General features: G+C 49.4%; 1 protein-coding gene across 1 annotated transcript; it reads left to right on the top strand.

Moving 5' to 3' along the window:
• Positions 1–17,161: 17,161 nt before the first annotated feature.
• LOC123643331 lies at positions 17,162–20,500 on the top strand. Its single transcript, XM_045558794.1, has 3 exons — positions 17,162–17,181; positions 17,476–18,346; positions 18,913–20,500. Exons 2-3 carry the CDS (start codon positions 17,928–17,930, stop codon positions 19,265–19,267), a joined length of 774 nt encoding a protein of 257 aa, XP_045414750.1. The 5' UTR covers positions 17,162–17,181; positions 17,476–17,927; the 3' UTR covers positions 19,268–20,500.
• The last annotated feature ends 1,696 nt before the right edge of the window (positions 20,501–22,196 follow it).

Raw genomic sequence — 22,196 nt, 5'->3', positions numbered from 1 at the left:
CTCAAGTGTGCAAGGATTCAATTAACAACCCTTTAGATAACCTTCCTGAATGAATTATGAAAGATGACACATAGATAATGAGAGATTGGCAAATACGTCGTTAAAAGACTGACAATGTGTGTTAACATAAATAAACATGTATAATTGTTGTACTTTGATTACAAAATGTAATAGACTAGAAGAATTCTTTGACATAGATTGTCTGTATTACTTAATAAAAAAACAAAACAAAACTTAAAACAAGCAAACAAGACAAATAAAAACCATTTTAGGGGGCAAGGGCAATATATGTAACCTAAACTTTTGTACCCCCATAATATGCTGAAATAATAAAAAAAAAAATTTAAAATGCAGGTCATAATTCCAGATCACATTAATGGGCTGGGGAGTGTTGCTTAATTCCTTCTATTACATAAAAACAATTCAAATTATTATTTTATTTACTATGTAGAGAAGTAAAAATGTATGGGTTGAAGCATGGCTTTGAAAGGTTTTGTTTGCCTCTGTTAGAATATAATAGAGTGTGTAACTTTATTCTCTATAGCTGTAAAACATAGTGGCAAAGAGAACCCACCATGTGCAGTAGCATGCATAGCATATGCAGTAGCATGCATAGCATATACCATAGCATGCATAGCATATACAGTAGCATGCATAGCATGTGCAGTAGCATGCATAGCATATGCAGTAGCATGCATAGCATATACAGTAGCATGCATAGCATATACAGTAGCATGCATAGCATGTGCAGTAGCATTCATAGCATGTGCAGTAGCATGCATAGCATATACAGCAGCATGCATAGCATATACAGTAGCATGCATAGCATGTGCAGTAGCATGCATAGCGTGTACAGCAACAGCAGAGAAAGGGGTCTGAAAACGTGGAGGAGCAGACCAAACGGCGGTACATGTGAAACACCCAGTAACACAGGCCCTGACATTTTATAAATTGGAAGTGTTATAATTAGGATGTTTCTAAATCAGAGTAGATCTATGCTTGCCCATCTGATAAGATCTCTGCCCGGCATGTGGAGCTACAGCCAGCCTGCCGTGCTGAAACTAACCACAACCCTCACCCGTCTTATCTGTCTGAGTAAGCAACGGACACTGCTTTTGTTCTGCAGTCTCACCCATGGAGACCTCTTTTGGTGAGGAGGAAGGCAAGGGCTGATGCACGCAGTGCGTGTCAGGAAAATTTCTGTAAGTGGTGAAACAACATGCACAGTTACCAAATCATTCCTTTATTTCACCATTACTTTTTGAGCATTGACATGGGGTTCTAGAGAGAAAGACCCCTGCTCCATCCAAACAAGCATCGTTTGCCGTAAGGCATCCAATAAACAAGCAAACAGCCTAACAATAAACACAGCAGTTGGTGACAGGGGCTATAAAGACAACTAGAATGAGGTGACATAATCGAGTGCTGGTGGTGAAGGTGACACTCTAACTAAATAATTGATGGAAAATTAGCAGAATTCCAAAGAACCAGTGCCAGCCAGATAAAGATACAGGGGAGAAAGTTCCAGGCAGAGAGAAGAGCTAATACAATCGTGGCAGGGAGGGAAAGAGCTTGCCGCAGAGGATGGACCATGGAGGGCCAGAGAGAACTCAGAGCGAGACTGGACAGGAGAAAAGAACAAGCTCAGACAGGGAAGCTGCAGCCAGGCTGGGCCAGGGCTTGCTAAGCCAAAGAGTTTGGATTTTGTTTGTGTTCTGTAGATCCGTCGGAAGGGTTTAAGCAGAGGACTGTCATGATCTAATTCCAATGTTTATTAAAGTCGCTAAAATGTGGTGACCACTCTTTAGCAGACTGTGGGAGACAGCAGGGGATGCAGGAGGCCAGGTAGGATGCCCCTTGGATAGGCCAGGTGTGTACAGATCGTGTCTCAGACCAGGCTGACAGTAATGGATGTAGAAGTAGATGAGTTTGGGGTATGCTTTGGAGGCATACCCCAGAGATGAACCAGATATGGGAGTGAGAGAAGAGAGGTGATCAAATATGGGGCAGGAGCAGATTTATGGGGTGGGAATCAGGAGTTGCTTGGCCATATTGAGCTTGAGCTGGCACCTGGGCATTCCTGGGAGATGCCAAGTATGCGGTGAGACACAGGTCTGGGCTTTGGGAAGGGGAGATAGGAAATGTGGGGGTCACTTGCTGATGGATGCTTTTTAGAGTCCTGACACTAGACGAGGATAAGGGTGTAGACAGAGAAGACAGGTGAGTTCAGGAGAGAACTCAACTCTAAATCAAGAGAACATTCAGATGGAACCACAGAGGTGGGACCCAGTGTGGAGGACAAGAAAGTTGAGTAAACAGGGAGACCAGGCACACATGGTGACAAAGAAGGCAAGACAAGGAAGCATTTCCGGTAGCACAGGGACCTGAAAGTTGTGTGTGGCTAAGAGGATGAAGTGATGATGCAACGTCACCACTCATTTGATGAAACACACATTTGCAAAATCTATGTTTGTCACTTGATTGCAACAAGAGGTTGATATCCACTTCGTCTTCCAAGGAATATATACTTGTGTCCCCTATTAATTTTATCTGTAAAGTGAGGATTTAGAAAAACAGGAAAAGTGCTTTAAATTGAAAGAAAAATCCTTTAAAAGTTCACTTTAAAAAGTTGGAAAAGCCAAATCTCCTCTCCATCCCCAATAATTAAAACCCACAGACAAGCACACACACACACAGAAAGAGATCTTTAAACAGGTGCTTTCATTGCTCACATGTTTATAAAGTACCTCATATCTTGATAAAATCTGCATGGTGTGGTTTACCTACGTGCAGATTTGGAAAGGGTGTTATAGAAAGTCTGAGCAGATGCAGGAGAACACGTCTCGTGTCCCACACGAGGCCGCCGTCCCTCTTGTGCACCGTGGCAGCAGAGGCCCAGGCCCTGCTCCTAGGTTATCCACAGGATGCCCCTGCCAACCTCTGTGCCCCGCCAGCCACGCTGTGCTCTGAGCAGAGTGGAGCCTGGGAGTGGGGGTGGCCCGTGGTGCTGCGGGTTTTGCTGTGAGTTCCCTTTTCTCAACAGTCTGACCTGCTTCAGCTTTCAGACAGCGAGTAAGCTCAGCCGGGAATCTCTCTGGTTTCTACACCCATCTCCCCACCATCCATGGTATCAGTCAGGTGGGGGATGATGCCAGTCTGGCCAATGGCTCTGAGAGGTTGATAGAGCTGCAGCCTCTGCCTGGTCTGTCCCACCTCCCAGCCACCCTCGGCCACCTCACAAAGCCAACAGAACAATGAATCCCGTCAGTGGAATATTTAAGTTTATTTATTTATATTGGATGTATGAAAATGACAAAATGGTCTCTTCATAAGTGAAACAGTAACATGAGCAAGAGAGAAATGTCATGATCAAGAGGATAATAGAAATGAAGACAATTAAGTACACTTCGGCTGTTCCTCTTCTGTGGAAAATATTAATGTCTTTGTCAGCTTTAGAAAGTACATTTGCAATGTTTACAGCACTTCACAAAGTAATTAAGCTCCTGCCGTATAAAAATTGCTCCCAGTGACTTTGCGACAGCCATGTGCATACGGCCTCAGGAAGTAAGATCTGGGGCCTAAACATGAAGTTAGTCCAATTGTCGAAGAATATTTAATGGTGCATCTCAGTACATGCAGAAAAACATGTTTCCAGAGTTTTATCAAGCAGAACTAACAGGGGCCAGAATGACATTAATATAGATAGAAAAGATTTGCATACAAGAAGATCCATCATTATGTCATTTATAATGGCAAAAACAAAGGAAAACAATAAAAACAGAGGAATGGATAAATAAATTATGGCATAGTTCTCATACTGGAATATGATGCAGACAGGGCATTTTGTAGACTATTTTAGGTTATGGGAAAATACTCATTATATAATGATATATATCTTTTAAAAAAGAGCAAGACAAGTGAAGAAAAAGATGGCAGGAAATATACCAACAGGTAAGCAAATGTCATTTCAAAATGGAGGGACTATGGATGATTGTTTTTATTTTTTATTTTCTGTATTTTCCAAAGTTTCAATAATGAATGTACACTCTATAAACCAGATTATGCCACCCTAGGATGGCTTGCTGTTGCAGGGGAAAAGCCCTGGGAAAACACTCCACACTGGGAAAGGTGGTCTGCAAGACCCCTGCACCCCCCACTTCTCTCTTCATCTCTACCCCATATCCCCTTTCGGTTCCCCCGCCCCGTCAGCCACACTGGCCCTGCCTATTTCTCCCGTGAGGCAAGCTCTGTCCCAGGGAGGCCCACACGTGCTGTGACCTCTGCCTGAAGCAGGGTCCCTGAGCACCCCGGCCCCTCTCCACATCTTTGCCTGGCTGGCTCCCTCTTATCCTTGAATTCCTTAGATGGCCTGTTTTCTGGGCCACCTCATCTAAGAGACCACCTGACTTTTGCCCCCATGCCTCCCTCCCACTTCTGTTCATCTGCAGCTCCCTTGTCCAGTGTCTCTTGTGGCTGTGGGCTCCCGGAGCGCCGGCTCTTTGTTCATTTTTGTCACCACTTTAGTCAGCATGCGGCTTCCTGTCTGGTACTCAGCACGTGTTCAATCCACATTTGTTGAACAAATTACATGCATGAAAAGTAAAGTAATAAATATTTTTTAAAATAAACTATTTTTAGATTTGCAGAAAAGTTGCAGTTAGTACAGAGAGTTCTCATATACCTGCCTCCACTTTTCTCTATTATTAACATTTTATGCTACTATGATTTATTATCACAACTAACGAACAAATACTGATGTATTGCTGTTAACTAAAGACCATACTTGATTCAGATTTCTTTAGTTTTTCCCTCGTGTCCTTGTTTTGCTGCAGGATCCCACCTAGAATGCTAAGTGACATTCAGTTATCGCATCTCCTTGGACTGCTCTAGGCTGCGATAGTTGCTTGTTTTTGACGACCTTGTTTTAGTTTTTGATGACCTTGATGGTTTTGAGGAGCACTGGTCAGGAGTTTTATAGCTTGTCCCTCAATTTTGGTTTGTTTGATGTTTGCTTATTACTGGGGTTAAATATAATTTTGAGAAGAAAAATGTCCTTGAATGGTTTATTAGTCAGAGTTCTCCAGAGAAACAGAGCCAACACGATACGTCTATATATCTATATCTATATCTATATCTATATCTATATCTATATCTATATCTGCAGACGGAGTGGGGAGAGGGGTTTATTTTAAGGAACTGGCGCAGCAGCTGCGGGGCAGGCTGGCGGCTGCGGGCAGGGTGGGCGCTGCGGTCCGTGGGCTGTCTGGAGGCAGAATGTGCACGTTAGGAGGAACTCAGTCTTTTTCTGTTAAGCCTTCAACCGTGGATGAGGCTCACCCACGTTATGGAGCGTCATCTGCTTTACTCAAAAGCAGCTGATTTAAATATTAATCACATCTAAAATTTACCTTCCAGCCACATCTAGGCCGGTGTTCGGCCAAACATCTGGGCGCCATGGCCCAGCCCACGCTGAGACGTGAAGCTAACCTCTGGCGGGGCCGTCCCTAGCAGTGGCTCCAAACCAGAGAGAAAGAAAGAGGCCGGGGCGTGGTGGGAAGGAAGATCTAGCAATAGCAGCACCGCCCAGTGGGAGAACAATAAGCTGCCCCCACCCCACTGGTAACCTCTGAACTCCGTGGTGACCAGGCCCAAGTTAAACTGCTCTTCATTAACTGCAAACCAAACATGACGGACGTCAGCCTGCCTGCAGTGCAGACGCTGCAAGGAGATAATTTTTAGACAGAATTCTTTCATTTCCTGGAAAAAAGGTCAGAGTCTGAACTGATGGGAATATAACTTCAGAAATGTGGACTCTGTAGCTTAAGAGGATACGTGCAAAAGCAGGGCTCAGTGTGGTCGTGGGGATCCCAGGGCTCCCCTGCGAGTGGAAGCCGCTCTTTCGCACTTCTCGATTATTTCCCGGATGGGGCCTCCTGCCTCCCTCCCTCCCCGGAGATGCTTGAGTCGTAGTCACTGCCCTGCCTTGCATTGATGTTGAACATCGGAGCTTTCAGATGGCTTTCACAGCACAGTTTTATTCTACTTCTTACATGATTTTCCTAGGACTACTCACACTCAAATGGCCCCAAATAAGGAAGGCTTCATTGTAAAAAAAAAAAAAAAAGGATTAAAAGGATTATACCAGCAGGATGAGTTTGGTTGCAAATAAGACCAAAGCCTAGCTCAAAATGGCTGAAGAAATAAGGACGTTAACTTTTGTCTCATAAAAGGAAGCCCCAAGGTAGGCAGGGCCAGAAGTTTCCAGCAGCGCTAGGCCCAGTCCTATGTGAAGTCCTGACAAGCAAGTTCTGCCCAGCATGGGTACGACATGCTGAATAATGCCCAGTGGACCCGCTCATATCCTCTTTCTCGACGGATTTGAACTGGAGACACATGAGCCATTCAGCCTCTAGCAGCCACGCGCAGAGAGGCCACAGGTGGGGAGAGCTGCCTGGAGCAGGCAGCGGCGGGTGCAGAGGCCAGGCAGGGGAGTGCCAAGCAGTCTAAACGCAAGGGGACTCGAGCAGGAAACCTGGACCTGTGCGGCGTTTCATGATAACGAGGCTACAAGGATCAATTTTCAGCCTATACACCAACCAAAATATGAGGTCAGCCTGACTTCCACTGGGTGCAGCCTCTATGGGGGTGCTTACACTGGTTTTCTTTTTTCTTCTTATCCGTAGACATCTTTAAGATAAACAAGTTCAACACCATTAAATATGGTAACGTGTGCCTTGCTGTCTCTGTTCCTTGAAATCAGATAGAGCCCAAGCAACTTGCAAGCACGTGGCCCTGAACTGAGATGCAAACATGCCAACAGCTTGCGTTAGTATTTATGGAATGGATGAGTAAGGCAATGATACATTTCCCCAAGCTTCAGCAGGGTGCGCTTTTCATGGGATCATTACTCACCAAGTGTAAAGGCCAATTATGTTAGGAAGGAAAGATGTTTGTCATCTGTGCATAGGACACTCCGGTGTGCTTCCCCAAGCTCTGGCAGAGCGTGGCTTTCTTGTGCTCATTCCTGCAAAGGCCACGCCTATTCCTGAATGTTGACATTGACTGGAAGGTCAAGGCTGTATATGTGAATTATGTGTGTTTGAGAGATTACTAAACCTTTTAAAATTTGCATGGAGCAATCCTCTAACATATCACTTCAAACATGTCACTGATTTTGATTTCACCATAGTGTGTAAAAATATTTCCAAGACTTGCAATTATTTCTGTTTATTTAAAGGTTTGATATATATTTGAGCACTTGTTTACTTATTCAAAATTCAGAAGCTCCAAGAAGTATAAAAACGGCTGAAAATCGGCAAAAATTTTAAAAACTACAGAAACCCTAGAAAATAGCTGACGAGTTAGAGAACAAGGCAAATAGACTGTGAGATTACAAAGAAGTTTCACGTCAATGAAGCTGGCAGAGATCCCCAGTCAGAGAAAAGAGGTGTCGAGTGGGAAGAGCAGCGATTGGGGGCAGGGCTGGATGCTCCCGGCCGCAGGGCTGTGTCCTCCCAGCGTAAGTGTCGCACTGCAGAGTGCAACGTCGGGACAGGAGCTCAACACGCCGCATCATCGCAACCATGTTATTGTGACTGGCAGGATAATAGACCCCACAAAGATGTCTATGTCCTAACTCCAAGAACCCACGTATGTGTTATGTGACATGGTAAGGAAGAACTAAGTTTGTAGATGGAATAAGGTTGCCAATCCGGTGACCTTAAGATAGTGTGACATTAGCCTGGATTCTCCAGGTGTGCCCAGTGCAATCACGACAGCCCTTCTACGCAGAAGAGGGAGGCAGGAGAGAAAGTCAGAGCGGTGAGATGTGAGAAGGAACCACCCACTGTCGCTGGCTTTGGAGATGGAAAAGGTCAGGGGATGATTCTCCCCAAGGCTCCCCCAAAGGCACAGCTCTGCCCACACCTTGATGCAAGCCCCCGGCAGACTCCTGACCTTCAGAACTGTAAGACAATATATTTGTGTTGTTTCAAACCACCACATCTGTGGCACCTTGTTACAGCAGCGACAGAAAACTAGTACACTTATATTAGTAATTTTGAACACGATATGTTTTGCCAGGTAGAGCTACTCATTATTTTTAGGCTATAATGGGGATTCTAGTAAGCAGTTTTAGAATCTTCTTTCCTAAGACCTTGAATCTAGAAGAAAATTTATTTTAGGAAATGGTTTAATTGAACACTGAAACATGAAAGTTCTTGGTGGCTTTAGAGGTCTTTCCTAGGACTGGGAATCTGTAGATTTCCCCTCATGCTTAGGCATCCATGTAATCAGAGGGCCACGCCTTGATCATTTGGGAGAGGCCAGTCTGTTAGATTCTTCTGTCCTGTGCCACATGGTGCCCGTTTGCCGTCCATGACGGCCTCACCCTGGACCATAAGCTCCTTGAGGACAGGGTACACCTTTGTCTAATCTTTAGGACCAAATGCAACATCCAGCCTGTGATTGGGGCTTAAAATATGTATTTGTTGAATGAACATTCCCGGTGTCATTGATGCAATATTCTGACAAGTAGAAAGGTCAAAGGTGGGAAGGCAGGGATGGGGGGGTGGGGAAGGAAAATGAATGACTTTTTTATTTTTTGAAGGAACAACACTTTGGATAAAGCAAGTTTCAAATCTTCTCAACTTTGTTGGGTTTGATCTCGACAGAGTTGGACTTCTGCACTCAACTCAATAAAACACTCAATGCACAGATTGGGATCAGTAACTTATTTTCAAATCATGTCCCCACACTTACTACCAATTGCTCAAAATTAACTATAGCATCTGTTTAAGGTTGGATCAAATCTAATTACCTATACAAATGGAGTTTACATAAGAGAATGGAAACCATACCACATACATTTAGCATGACACCTCCACTTTTACCATTCCAACAAATAAAAAGAAAGTGTTACTGTGGGAGAAGTATGCCTTTCAACGCTATGTAAAATAAGACCCTTCAAGATTAGGAACTGGAACCTGCTCTTAAGGAGCTACATGAGCTACCTAAGAAAGTAACTCTAGGAATTCCAGAAATTCCTAGAAGTGCCTGGAGCAGCCCCTAATCCCCAGATCCCTGGACACAAGCCCTGGAGGCCAAGGCCATAGGCCCCACGGTAACAGGAAGAGAGGATCCCCCCTTGCGGGAGACTCAGCTACAGAGATGATGGGCGGTGGTGTTGGGAAGAGGCCCAAGCTCCACTGGTGATGGCGGGTGGGGTGGTGGGAAAAGCCGTAGGAGATTCCAAGGGAAAACACAGGGCTTGTGGCAAGAGCAAGCTGACAGCCACCCATGGAGGGTTCCCTGGGTGGTGGAGCATTGCTGCGAGTGAGGCCAGACTGAGAGTGACCAGGGGGCCAAGCCGAGGCCAGAGAGCTGGGAAGGGAGTGCAGGGAACTCACTCCCTGGGCTCCACACCTGGCCCCAGCACAGGTGAGGCTGGTGGGTGGGCTGAGCTGCTGAAGGGTCCCCACAGACCTGGCTAGTGTCCAGGATGCCTCCCCTTGGCCACGACTCCCTGGGTTTAGTTTGCAGAGCTCTGCTCTTCCTCTGTGACCTTGCCCGGCTCTCCTCTGGCATTTACGTCTCAAAGAAGGGGGCGGTCTGGCAACCTGCTTATGCCAGGGAATGAATACCACTGCCCAAGTCAGTTCTGTTGGTATCTATTGAATTAAGCAGGACAGTTCACCTCACCTGGAGTCTCTGTTTCACCGAGTTATGTGGAAATGAAGACATCAAAGCAGTAAACACAGGTGCATTGAGATGCAGAGGGCGGACACGGAGCACCCTCCCTCCCAGGCTTTGCACCCAGGCCACCCCACCCACTGGGGACAGGGTGGGTGTAGACCTGTTACCAAAAGTTTGGTATTTGTCCCCAGGCCAAATCAGTGAGAATGAGGAACAAGAACAAGTAAGTGGTTTGAGGAAAGGAAAGAGAAATTTGTTAATTTGCTGGCAGATGAGCAGGGCAGTGGACTAGTGTCTCCAAAACCGCTCTCCTCATTTGCCGGCAAATTAATGCACTTCTCTTTCCTTTCCTCAAACCATTTGTCCTCGTCCTTTGTTCTCACTGATTCAGCCTTGGGGACAAGTACTGAACTTTCATAACAGACCCAGCTCCTTGCCCTTCTGGGGTACAGAACCCCACCCACCCGCAAAACCCACTTCCTCAGAGGCTCCACTGCAGGTGTCGTAGGGGAGGAGGGCGGGGAGGGCCACAAGCCCGCCTGAGGTTTCTTGTAATCAGTCAGGAACCTACCTGCCTTTTGAGGTGGTGCTAATAAGAAGAAAAGAAAACTGTGAAGATTACAAAGATAAGTGATAAAGTGTTAATGAACCACAACTCTTTCTTTCCCCACAAGGTCCTCCTTTGTCTACTAAAAAGAAAAAAAAAAGCGCACACAAATACGTTGAGAAAGGAAGCACTTTGTTTTTCTGCCCTATCTGGGATCCCGGGACAATGGAACTGCTGAGCTATCTGTTCTGTCGCGGGCTCTGAGGGATCTCGTGGCAGAACAACACTCTGGCCATGGCAGTTTCTCCTCCCCTCCCTGAGAGACGGGCACAGAATCCAAGGCAGGTCCTTGACTCGGGAAGTCACCTGCCAGTGGTGGGCCCGGGGCAAGTTGAGCTTAAGCACCTAACCCTGCGCCAGGAAGCTCCGCGCCCAGCACTCAGCCCCCCATCCCATTCCTGGAAGATCCCAGAAGGGGCAAGAGACAGGGAGGGGTTGGCCACTCTCACCCTCCGAACTGGAGAGTTTTTCCCTCCATTTCCCCATAAAGCAGTGACCTGTGGTTGCCTGAGGCAGATTTCTAAAGCCAGGCAGAGAACCAGCTTCTGAGTGGGGCTGGCAGCCCTCCCGCTCAGGGCGGGGTCAAGCTCAGTGACTGCCTGTCCCTGAGCAGCCGGAATTTAACCCAGAGGTGAACGCCTTCTCCCCCTGAAGCAGGGTGGCGCGATTCTCGATGACACTGGGCATCCCTATTCAGGTGCCACAAGAGCCAAAGTTATTATGAAGCACTCTTCAATAATTTAACACTTGATTGTTGAAGATGTGGCTGAGCTGGCTCAGCTCGGGGCAGATGTCAACTACCAACCTCGCTCTCTACGTTGCTCTCCAGCTCAGGCCGCGAGCCCGAGGCCACCTCTCCTGGGCGTTAGCTGTCCCTAAACGCCACACGTGGGGTTTGCGCTGGGAAAGCCGCTGGGTGGATGAGTGAGTGGACACGTGCACACGCGATCTCCTTCTACTTCGCATTTGGAGGATAACTGAGAGGAAGGAATCTAATGTGGGCGTGTCTGTCTGCGAGTGTGTATCTCCGTGTTTCCAGACGTTCTGCAGAACTAATGCTGAGTTGGAGTCTGCGTGTCCACCAATAGGGAAATGATGAAATAAATGTCAATAAATGCACACGATGGAAACAGCTATAAAACATTTTCAGGAATTTTTAATGACAGTTAAAAACTTATTCAGTAAAAATACCAGGAAATAGAATTTGAACTGTGTGGTATGATCTCAAGCATGTAAAATACATATGCAGAGAAAAGACTGGGTGTCACAGAAGGGTGGTTTCGGGTGAGGGTGAGGGCTGAGGCTTCCGGGGGATGGGTGCTACATTCTTGGGTTACATGGCACCCCTCCCCTTCTGCCTTCTAGATTGTTCTGAGCAGTTTCCTCTCACCCTCCAGGCAGGCAGCCACTCACCTGAAGGCCCCCTTCTCAGAGAGATGATGCCCCCAAATTTCCAAGGAAGAGCCTCCTAGACGAGAAGGCTCTGAGGCCCTCAGCGTGTGGGGCCTGAGACCCTGCATCTCGGACACATCCCTGCGGAGTGGCTAAGCTCTGAGAGCAGTAGCCCCTCTCTCTGGCTGCGCCAGCCTCAAGGCCGTCGTCTTTATTTCAAATCAGTTTACCCCTCCTCACCTTCTAAAATCTTAAATGTTTGCTGGAGGTGAAGTTTCCTCCTCCTCCTCCTCCTCCTCCTCTCCTGACACTCACCCCCTCCCTTCTCCCTCCACCCACCTGCACCTCTCTGCTTTCTAGTCTAGCTGTTTGTAATACTTCTTTACGAGTTTGCCTTCATTCCTGTTACCTCTTTTTTTTTCATGAGCTTTAGTGAAGATAACTAACTGCTGCTGAGTAAACCAGTTCAGAACTATTTAACCCATGGAGAGAGGGAGAAATATGCTACTGGGAGGACCCTGCTAATCTAGAGAATCACCCAGGGGACAGCCACGGTGGGCCTTCACCACATCAGCCCACCAGGAGCTGGTGACCTCCACCACCCGCTGGGCAGCGTCGCAGGGAAGTGCCGGGAGAACAGGGCACCGTCCTCCAGAGGCCTCTGCCCTCACCCGCACCCACAACCACCCTTCCGCTGCACCCAGTCTTCTTTCTCTGCATATGTGCGAAGCCGCTCTTTGCAAATCAATAAAGGGTGCAAGACGAGAACTGCAGCAAATCGGTTGGGCGGTAACACGTATTTTACATACTTGAGATCATACTATGTGGTTCAAATATCTTGGCATTTTTATGGAATAAGTTTTTAACTGTCATTAAAAATTCCTGAAAATGTTTTATAGCCGTTCCCATCGTGTGCATTTACTGACATTTATTTCATCATTTCCCTATTGGTGGACACGCAGACTCCAACTCAGCATTAGTTCTGTAGAATGTATGGAAACACGGAGATACACACTCGCAGACAGACACGCCCACATAAGATTCCTTCCTCTCAGTTAGCCTCCAAATGCGAAGTAGAAGGAGACTGCGTGTGCACGTGTCTACTCACTCATCCACCCAGTGGGTTTCCCAGCGCAAACCCCACGTGCCGGGCATTTAGGGAAAGCCAGTCGTCCAAAGGCAACTAAGAGGGTAAGTATTAATCAGTGCAATTCAAGCTGGACAATAGTCTTTGAGTGTGGGAGGTAAGAGCCAACTTCGTTATAAACTGCTCACTACAGTTGATCTTCTGCCGTGCAGCCCTGTTCTAGAGCAGCAAAAAACAACAGCATTGACTTCTGGCTCCCTGACATAGATAGTCCCCCACATTGCTGAAGTTAGTAAGGACTCAGAAAGAGGCCAGGCACGGTGGCTCACGCCTGTAATCCGAGCACTCTGGGAGGCAGAAGGAAGATAGCTTGAACTCAGGAGTTCGAGACCAGCCTGAGCAAGAGCGAGACTCTGTTTCTACTAAAAATAGAAAAGCCGGACACAGTGGTACACCCCTGTAGTCCCAGCTACTTGGGAGGCTGAGGCAGGAGGATCGCTTGAGCCCAGGAGTTGGAGGTTGCTGTGAGCTAGGCTGATGCCACAATACTCTAGCCAGGGCAACAGAGTGAGACTCTGTCTCAAAAAAAAAAAAAAAAAAGAAGAAGGACTGAGAAAGAGTGGGCTGGGCTGTTCATGTTTAGGACGCTGTGCCCTCAGAGGCTAAGCTGTCTGAGGTGGAGGGGGCACGAAATGTGCTGGAAGAAGCATCGTCATCCTTGTGGAACCCCGGCCTCCCAACTCCCCGTCTGCATCTTCAAGTGCCTCCCAGACACAGCCATCTGGACGGCCTACCTCATGCTCATCACACAGAGACCAGCCCTCCCCCACAGCTCCCCTATGGGACCTTCCAGCATATTCCCCCTTGTAGAGAAACGTATCACCCAACAGGTTGGGCAGCTACAGCCTCTGAGTTATGCAGGCTGCCTCCTCCCCCTTCTCCTCTAAGACAGGTTCCAGGCTCACCCTGGCTGTGACTTCTCAAGAACAGAGAGCCCAGCACTTCAGCCCACCGCGGGCCCCCCAGGCCTGGCTCCTCCTGCTCTCTCATTTGCTTTCCCAGAACCACCTGCAGGTGGGTGGGGGCCGCGCAAGCACAAAGCCTCTGCTCCCCACTGGGAGGCCTTTGCAGGGCCCAGGAGGCTCTAGATCCTGGCAGGCTGTATTTTGTTGTGGTCCTTCGAACTCGGGGACATGATCAGCCTCTTTGAGCCTCAGATGTCCCCTCTGTACACCAGAGATGCCCACGGGCTGTTATGAAGACAGGGTCTGTAGAGAACTTAGCATGATGTACAGGAAGTACCGGACTAGTATAATTACTGTTATTCCTCAGCAGGCTTCCAGGCCTGCTCGCTGAGGGCTCTCTGAGTCCGGCCAGCTGCGAGAGAGCAGTGAGCTGCTCTCCACCCCCTGTCGATGAGAGGGCTGACAGTGCACTGCGTTCTGGTGCCCACTGTGGCACTTGGTGTACGTCACAGGAGGAAGAATAATTTAATGCGAGTAAATATATATAGAGTGTAGTGACTCTCTATATATATAGACTCATATAAATATATATGGAGTGTAGTGACTTTATTATAAAAACCACAATCATATGCATGAATGCTGGGAAAATACTCAGTAAAATCCCACATCCATTTCTTCCACTCTGACCATCGTTATCCCAAATTATTTTGGAAGTTCTAGTTACTTCCAAGAAGACATAAAAAAAAGTTAATAACAATCTGAATTAAAGGTGCAAAATAATCACTGCTTGCATATCTGTGTACTAGTATGGCCAGAAGATTTCAGAGAATCAACTGAAAGTCTCTGAGGATCAATGAGGAGTGACCAGTGCAGTACAAATATGGGAGACAGAGCAGCTTTGCCCTGTAACAGCACAGCGTGGACGTGGGGCAGGAATCCTGTTCCCTGTGGCACCAGTATGCTTACGCTCAGAGCACTGAGATACATGTTGGAAAAATAAACACTAGGAATTGTAATGAGGCATAAAGAAGAAAACTTGGCTAAGTGGAGTGATGCATCATGTTCCTGATGGGAATGCCTGCATATCATAAAGCAGTAAGTTCTTCTTACTTTCTGAGTTTAACAAAATCCAAATAAAATCACAAACTAACACTTCATCTTGATAAAATCATTCTGTAGTTTAGTTTGAAGACTAAAAGAGTGCCAATAACTTTTTTAAGAACAAAGTAAAAATGCTACTAAATTCTAAAACTTAATAAAAAGGAAAGAAAATCATCATGTTTCTCACACAGGAAAAGTCAGATCAACAGAACTTAAGACATAAGCCAGACACACGCCAAGTACATATAAGAACCTATTATATCATTAAAACCAAAGTCATCACAAATCAATGGGTAAAGAATAGATTATTCCATAAGTGGGGTGTGAGAATTGCTATCCGGGAGATAAAATTAGATCCTCACCCATACCATAGAAAAAATAAGTCCTAAATGCATTTTAAAATAAACCCACAAAAATTAGAAAAAATTAATATTCCTAGCTTACATTTTAAATATACGTATGATATTTCAAATATATATATAAATTTTAAATATATTTGATTATAGTTCTACAATGAAAAAAAATTTTATTAGAAAAAACAAGTAGAGGAATACTGGTAACAAATAAGAAAGACAAAAGTATGATATTGTTAATTTACAAAGAACCGGCATAGGCTGGTAAGTGCAATAACTAACTCAGTGGACAGCGACATTGGCAAGGCCTCTGGGAACCGGCAGCCGCGGCTGAGCACGGAGCCAGCCGACTTCTCCAGAAAGGAACACAGCAGCTGCTGTCAAGAGCATTCCACAAGCTCATACCTTCAGACTCAGGGATTCATGCTGGAAACGCACCCCAAGGAAGGATGAGGTGAGGACAGAGGGCTCTGCACCCACATTGTTGCTCTCTGTGTTACTTGTGATGTGGAAACACGGCAGCCGAACTAAATGACCTTCAAAGGGAATGTTTCGGTCAAGTGCGACACGTCCGCTGGAGGGATGTATTATTTTTAAAGCCGCTTAAATTTTTGCATGAAGGATTCTCGCTAAAATGTGACAATGCTTATGATACAATTTTAAGCAGAATAGGCTACAAAACTGTGCAAGAACCGTATTTCAAGTATGAACGAATTCAGGGGATCCTTCCCCAGAGACTGAAAGAGAGAGAGGAGAGGACTGCAGATGATGACCCCGGCGGGGACAGGACGCTGAGGGAATTCATGCTTCAAGCCTCAGCTCCCACTCGCTTTAAGGTTCCCAGTCACCTGCACAGGTGGGCCTGGGCACGTGGAGGGGCTCCGGGCTTGAGGATATAACCTGCATGGGGTAAGTTCATGACGGGAGAGGAGCTCAAAGGGACAGGAAAATGCTGGCTGAAGGATGTGATGGCTCCGTGTGAAATGGAGACCGCAATTCACACTAGCAGCCCTCAGCGAGGAGGTGAGATTTCCGGGGAGCCCAGGGAGCCGGGGTGCGAGGGGCACGGGAGGGCTGTGTTACTGGGCTGCTCAGGGCTCCGCGCTCCACCGTCCTGCAGCGGAGGGTTCTGGGAGTCGTGGGGCGGATGCGGGCTTGGGAGCCCGAGGGTGTGTCGCTGCGTCTCCTCCAGGTGTGCCTGGCATGGAGCCAGCAGTCCAAGACAGGCATCAAACGGGGTGAAATGAAGGCACCATTCTGGTTAAATATGGTGAATTAGACCTGCGTGTTCAACTCCACCCACTGCCTTTGAGTCCAATAACCAAATCTGAATACCTAAAGAAGCATTAGGGTTTAAAAAAGGAAAAAGGCAAAATCAGCCTGGAACCCAAATAAGACTGTCAGCCACACACCTGGAACCACGTGGCAACTCTGCACACCACACAGGAGATGAGGGACGCTGTGTGTGACCTGCCCTGGATTTTCTCTTGTGTGGTGGTCAGGCGAGGAGGGTTCTGTCACTGTGTCCCTCCGCACAGGCCTGGGCGACTCTTGTAGGGTCCCCAATTGCCCAGTGACATGCCCGTGAAGTGAAACACCTGTCTGATGAGTGGAGTCGCCCTGCTCTGACTGCCACCATGTCCCCAGGCCCTTCTGTCTGTGCTTTCTTTCCAAGGGCCTCCACCATCGGGTCCCCTCCTTCCTCACCTTCACTCTGCCCGTTTCCCTCCTAGTACTGACCCCCATGTGACCTTCACAGATTTACCGCTTGTCTGTCTGACCTGGCCCCAGAGTGCGAGCTCGAAAGAACGGAGCACGGTCCACACAGTCCCTGCTGTCGTCTCCTGCGTCCAGCCCCGGGACACAGGAGCACTCAATAAGTTCCTGTTGAATGGAATGTTCTAGTTTCCTTCCCTCCCAACCCTTGGACTGAAGCCAGAGAATGGCTGGCAAAGACAAGGAGAGAGGAGGGTGGCGGCAGGGGTGAGTGGCTGCTACCAGGCAGCAGGCTAAAACCTGAGGATTTCTTATGCTAATGTTAATCCCAGTGGTGCTTTTCCGGAATGGGCTGGCAGGGGGCCTTGCGGGGTCTCTGCATATGGAGGGCTGAGGCCTTGGAGGATTCCGGCCCCAGATCCCCCAGCTCTGTTTTCTCTGCCCCACGGGGCCATTTCCACTTCCTGACTCAGCGCCTCCCCTTTTGCCCCCCTCCCCCATGCCCACCCCACACACCCCGGGTGCAAAACACCCATTTCTGTGCCTGCTGCCGCCTTTCAGGTCTCCCCAGGCTTCACTTCTCATTCTTAAAAAAAAAAATCCTCTTTCGACTCACTATCAACCTTCCCTCCGGTTGAATGCCACACGGGTTGCGCTCCTGTGCGCGGTGAAAATCCGCGTTGAGGGCTCCAGAATGCAAACATGTGACCAGATTCAACGGAGCCGTTTCGGGAGAAGTAGGACAGTGCTGAGAGGCTATTTTTAACTCCACATTCTGCTGGTTTGGTGACCTGCCTGCCTCCCGCTCTCCTGCTCAATGCCGATGCTGAAGGACGCCTGTGTCCCAAGGTTTGGGCCCAGTGTGTGCCTGGCGGAGCCCAGCACAGCCCTGGCGGGCTTGGTGTGGGGCTGTCTTTCTTTCCCACGGAGGAGTAAGGACCGAGAAGCTGCGCAGCTCCCAGGAGGCTGGTCAGCAGGGACGCCGAGAGGAGACCCGACTGTGACCGAACTAGATGATGTCGCTGGGGCTGTGGGAGCACCCAGGGGTGCCGGGCTGCAGAGTCTGGCTCCTCACAGGCAGGGGGCCCGAGAGGGTGGAGTGTTCCTGGAAAACCACACCAGGACACCACCTGCCACCCCGGCAAGTCTCTCTCCCCTCCCCTCTATCACGGAGTCCCAGATGTGGGCCCAAGACATTGAGCTCACTTTGGGCTGCCCCGCAGGACCCGCAGGCCCTGTGCAGCTCGTGGGGACCCTGGAGTCCCTCGGGCTGTCCTGAGGGGTGGGAGGAGCCAGCTGCCTGGGATGGCCCAGTTGCTCCGACGTCCCTCCATGGAGAGGCCCAGGGGCAGGTGTCCCTCACCCTCCCGTCTTCATGCTCGGCCCCATCTGCTCATCTAACAGAGGCTGGTCTCCGTCCTCCTATCGGAACGTAAGTTCCACAAGGGCAAGGCTGTGTGTCTGTTTACCACTGCATACACACCCCCTAGAATCGCCCTCGGCATACAGTAGGCACTCAATAAATGTCTGTGGGGGGGAGGAAGGACAGAAGGAGGAAAAGAGGGAGGAGGAGGAGAGAGGTGGTTTGTTGGCTTCTCCTTGTGTGGTAGCGCCCACCCTGGGAGCGGATGGAAGACCACCGCTCTGGCCCTCCTCAGTGGTGAGGACCATCAGTGCAGCAGCTGCTGGACCCCACTGCCCGCCTCCAAGGGCGTCAGCCTCAGCCCAAGCCCCTCACCCTCTGCCCTCTGGCTGGGGCCCTGACCCAGGTCCCCGGAGGGAGCATGACCTGCTGAGAGTGCCAGCGGCAGAAGCAAGTGAGACCGTCCAGCGTGAACCACGCGGCAGCCCTAGCGCTGCTTCTCCTTCCCGGCGGAGGCAGACGGCAGGGGAGGGCGGTGTCCCCCAGACTCGGTCCTTGTCAAGCCTCCTGATCTGTCCACGCTAACAGGCCAGGCTGCTGTGGCCACTCTCCTGTTCCAGATCCTTCTCTTTCAGGACCTTGAGAGCTGTGTGTGGCATCTCCCACCCTGTGGACAGTGGTCCCTGGTCTCCACCGTTTGCTCTGTCCCCTAGGGAGAACGTTCCCCTCTGCCACAGGCTCCTGTCACCAAGCCCTTGCTCCCTGCACAGGGTGGTGCTCCATGAACAGGTGGTGGCTCTGTGCTGGAAGCAAAGAGGACATGACAGAAAAAGTGTGTCCCTGCCAAGGAGCCGAAGAGCTGCCTCCCGACAGCGGCCCCTCTCTACCCCCTTCCCAGCTGCCGCCCATCCGCACATCAGGACACGCTTTGTGCTCCAGCCGCTCAAAACCAAGCGTCCAAATGACGACTCCCTCTGGGATTTTCTTTAGAACAAAGGCAATTCCACTAAGACTCTTCTCCCACTCCTGGATTCCTTCCACCTTTGTGAGCTGAGCCCCTTCTGAAACGAGACATGTGCACCCTGGATGGCAACTGCTCCACTGATGTGTGCGTGTCCGCACGGATGCCGGGCACCTGCTTTTCTGGGACAATTGCCATCTGGCATCGGGCGACTTCCTCATTGTGTGCCTATTTCCGGACAAAGAAGAGGAGGGCTGGACGAGAAGCAGACCTCCCCCTCCGCATCCTCCCGCCCGCCCGAGACGCCCACTCCAGCTCAGGTGTCTACACACATGGCCACAGCGAGTGGGGGGAGCACGCAGCTTCACCCCAACTTTCTGCTTGACAGCGTTAGCTGATCAGACGCTCAGGTCCAGCACAAAACATCCCAAAAGGCATCCTCTGGGCCCAGAGTTGCGGTTGTCCCCACACCACCAGAGTGGCAGTGTTCCCCCGGCAGCCTTCAGGGACCAGAAGGGAAGGGGGGTGCCTCTCCCATAGCCAAGGCCACCATCACCCGGTCTCCTGGCACACAGTGGCCCGGGCCGTCCCTGGACAGCAGCTATGGGGTGGAGATGGGGCTCTGGCGACAGGGACAGGAGCCAGCTGCCAAGACCGTCACCAGCGATCACTCGGTGAAGACTTTACTGTTTACAACACTGCCTTTTTGTGTACTATGAGCAGGTAAAACATAAGAGAGAAACATGACGTAAAACAACCCCACAAGAAGCACGAAGCTCAAAATTTAGATCTGACCAAGTGTTCCCACCTGGGTCTGGTCCAGGGCTGGAGGAAGGGCCGACTCTTTCACGGGGAGAAAATGAGGGTGAGGGGCTGCCCAGAGCGGACTGGGGGTGCAGAAGGCTGGCGGCTGGGAGGGGCGCGCTGGAAGGAAGCTCTGGGTGGAGGCAGAGCCGGCCTCCAGCGCTGAGGCGAGAAAGGTGAGCTCACCTGTTTCACGGACAAAGCAAATGCGTGGAGAAGCATAACGTGTCTAATAACAAATAATTTGGAAAGCAGAGGATGTCAGTTCTGCTCAGACTCTTGCTTTCTTATAATATAGCACAATATTTTCACACAAGACACAGGTTTGGAGTGATATGTTTTAAAAATATCAAATTGTTAAGTTTTTATAAATTGTCTTTAGGAGCAATTGTATGAATGGTACAATGTTTTGAATAATCCAAGACCTGAATGCAAAGACAATTTAATAAAATTAGAGAAAACAGGAGACTCTGTGTGGGAAGACCTTATCACTCCTGGTAGGAAATCACCGTATACAAGCAGCCACGCACACACATTTATCCTACCTATTATCATATGTACACACATACATCGTATGGGGGAAGACACCGTAAACCTAATCAAAAGAAAAATCATAGATTGGAAAAATATTTTCAGCACATGTCAGACAAAAGTTAATGTGCCTGTTATACAAAAGAGACCTCACGAGCTGATCAGAAAAAGACGCGGTCACATACGAGGTGAGGGGAAGCCGTCCACGCTTCCCTTGGCGCGTGCTGGCGCAGGGGAAGGGCTCGGCCTCACGGAAGCACTTTGGACGCTTGTTGATAATGTGGAGGGAGTCCCAGTGGGATTGAGGGGGAGACTCTTGGAAGCACCCAGAGTTTGGGCATAGAGAGTGCGAGAGAAGTTTCTAGCAATAAAGTCATAGGGATCAGGCGTCCACCGCACAGAGCAGAAAGCCAGGGTGTGTTCTGGAGGACAATATAAGGACGTAGACACCCACGCCCTTGCTCCCTTGCCTACAGCAATAACCACCTTTTTCCCTGTCCTCCTCCTTTTGGAGCCTCTGCCACTGTAGCTCAGCCACCCTGGGCGCTCCACGCTCTCACGCTGGGACTGTGTCATCGGCATCCTTCCCACCAGCAGTGGGAACTGGAGGGACGCAAGTGCTGGCTGGTCCCAGCTTCCAGGAGAAGTGGTGGCTGTGCGTGTCCATCTCCCATGGGACCAGCGTGCGTCACCTGAGTGGGGAGATGGCCAGGGAACCGTGGCCACAGTCAGCAGGGAGCCTCGGTGACCACGTGACTCAGCCGGGCCTGTAGGTGCCCCCACTGTAGGGGATGGGACAAGTCTTTACCTACACTGGTGGGCATCCTGGACAAATGCCATTACCTCTGGGCCTGCAGAACCACCCGACGCATTTCTCAGTGGAATTGGTTGGGATGCAACAACCCACAGAGTCATGACTTGCTCCCACGCTCACTGTCTCAGGCGATGGCACTGCACCCTCCCAGGGGGGCAAGCTGGAGACCACCCTCTCCCTCCTGCCTCAGAGGCAGAGTGGCCACACTACTGATTATCCAAACCGGACACTTCGGGGAGTAGAAGGAGGGTGGCATAGTCCTGTCAGGTGCTATAACAAATGCCACAGACTGGGTGGCTCATAAACAACAGACATTTGTCTCTTATACTTCTGGAGCCCGGGAAGCCCCAGACCAGGGTGCTGGCAGATTTGGGGTCAGGTGAGGGCCACTCCCTGGTTCATAAGTGACTGTCTTTTCACTGTAACCTCAGGTGGCGGGAGGGGCAAGTCTCCCTGGACACTAATCCCATTCATGGGGCTCCATCCTCATGGCCTCAGCACCTCTCAAAGGCCCCACCTCCAAATACCATCACCTTGGGATTAGGTTTCAGCACATGCATTTTGAGGGGACACAAACATTCTGACCACAGCAGAGGAGCAGTAAGTGATTGCACTGAACCAACAGGCAAGCCGGGACTGTCCCAGCAAATCGGGACATAGCTGCCCGGCTCAGAGCCAACCGACCACATGGTCCTGTGAACTTGATCACATAAAAATCTCCCAAATCTACCCTCTTTCCTCCACCACCGCCACTTCCTTTCCATGACCGTAACCTGTTCCCTAGACTGAGGTCCTCCCACACTCACACC

This window comes from Lemur catta, chromosome 8 (assembly GCF_020740605.2).
Source record: "Lemur catta isolate mLemCat1 chromosome 8, mLemCat1.pri, whole genome shotgun sequence".
Taxonomy (NCBI): domain Eukaryota; kingdom Metazoa; phylum Chordata; class Mammalia; order Primates; family Lemuridae; genus Lemur; species Lemur catta.
Note: the sequence above shows the minus strand (reverse complement) of the source record. Positions and strands in the feature narration are given on the sequence as shown.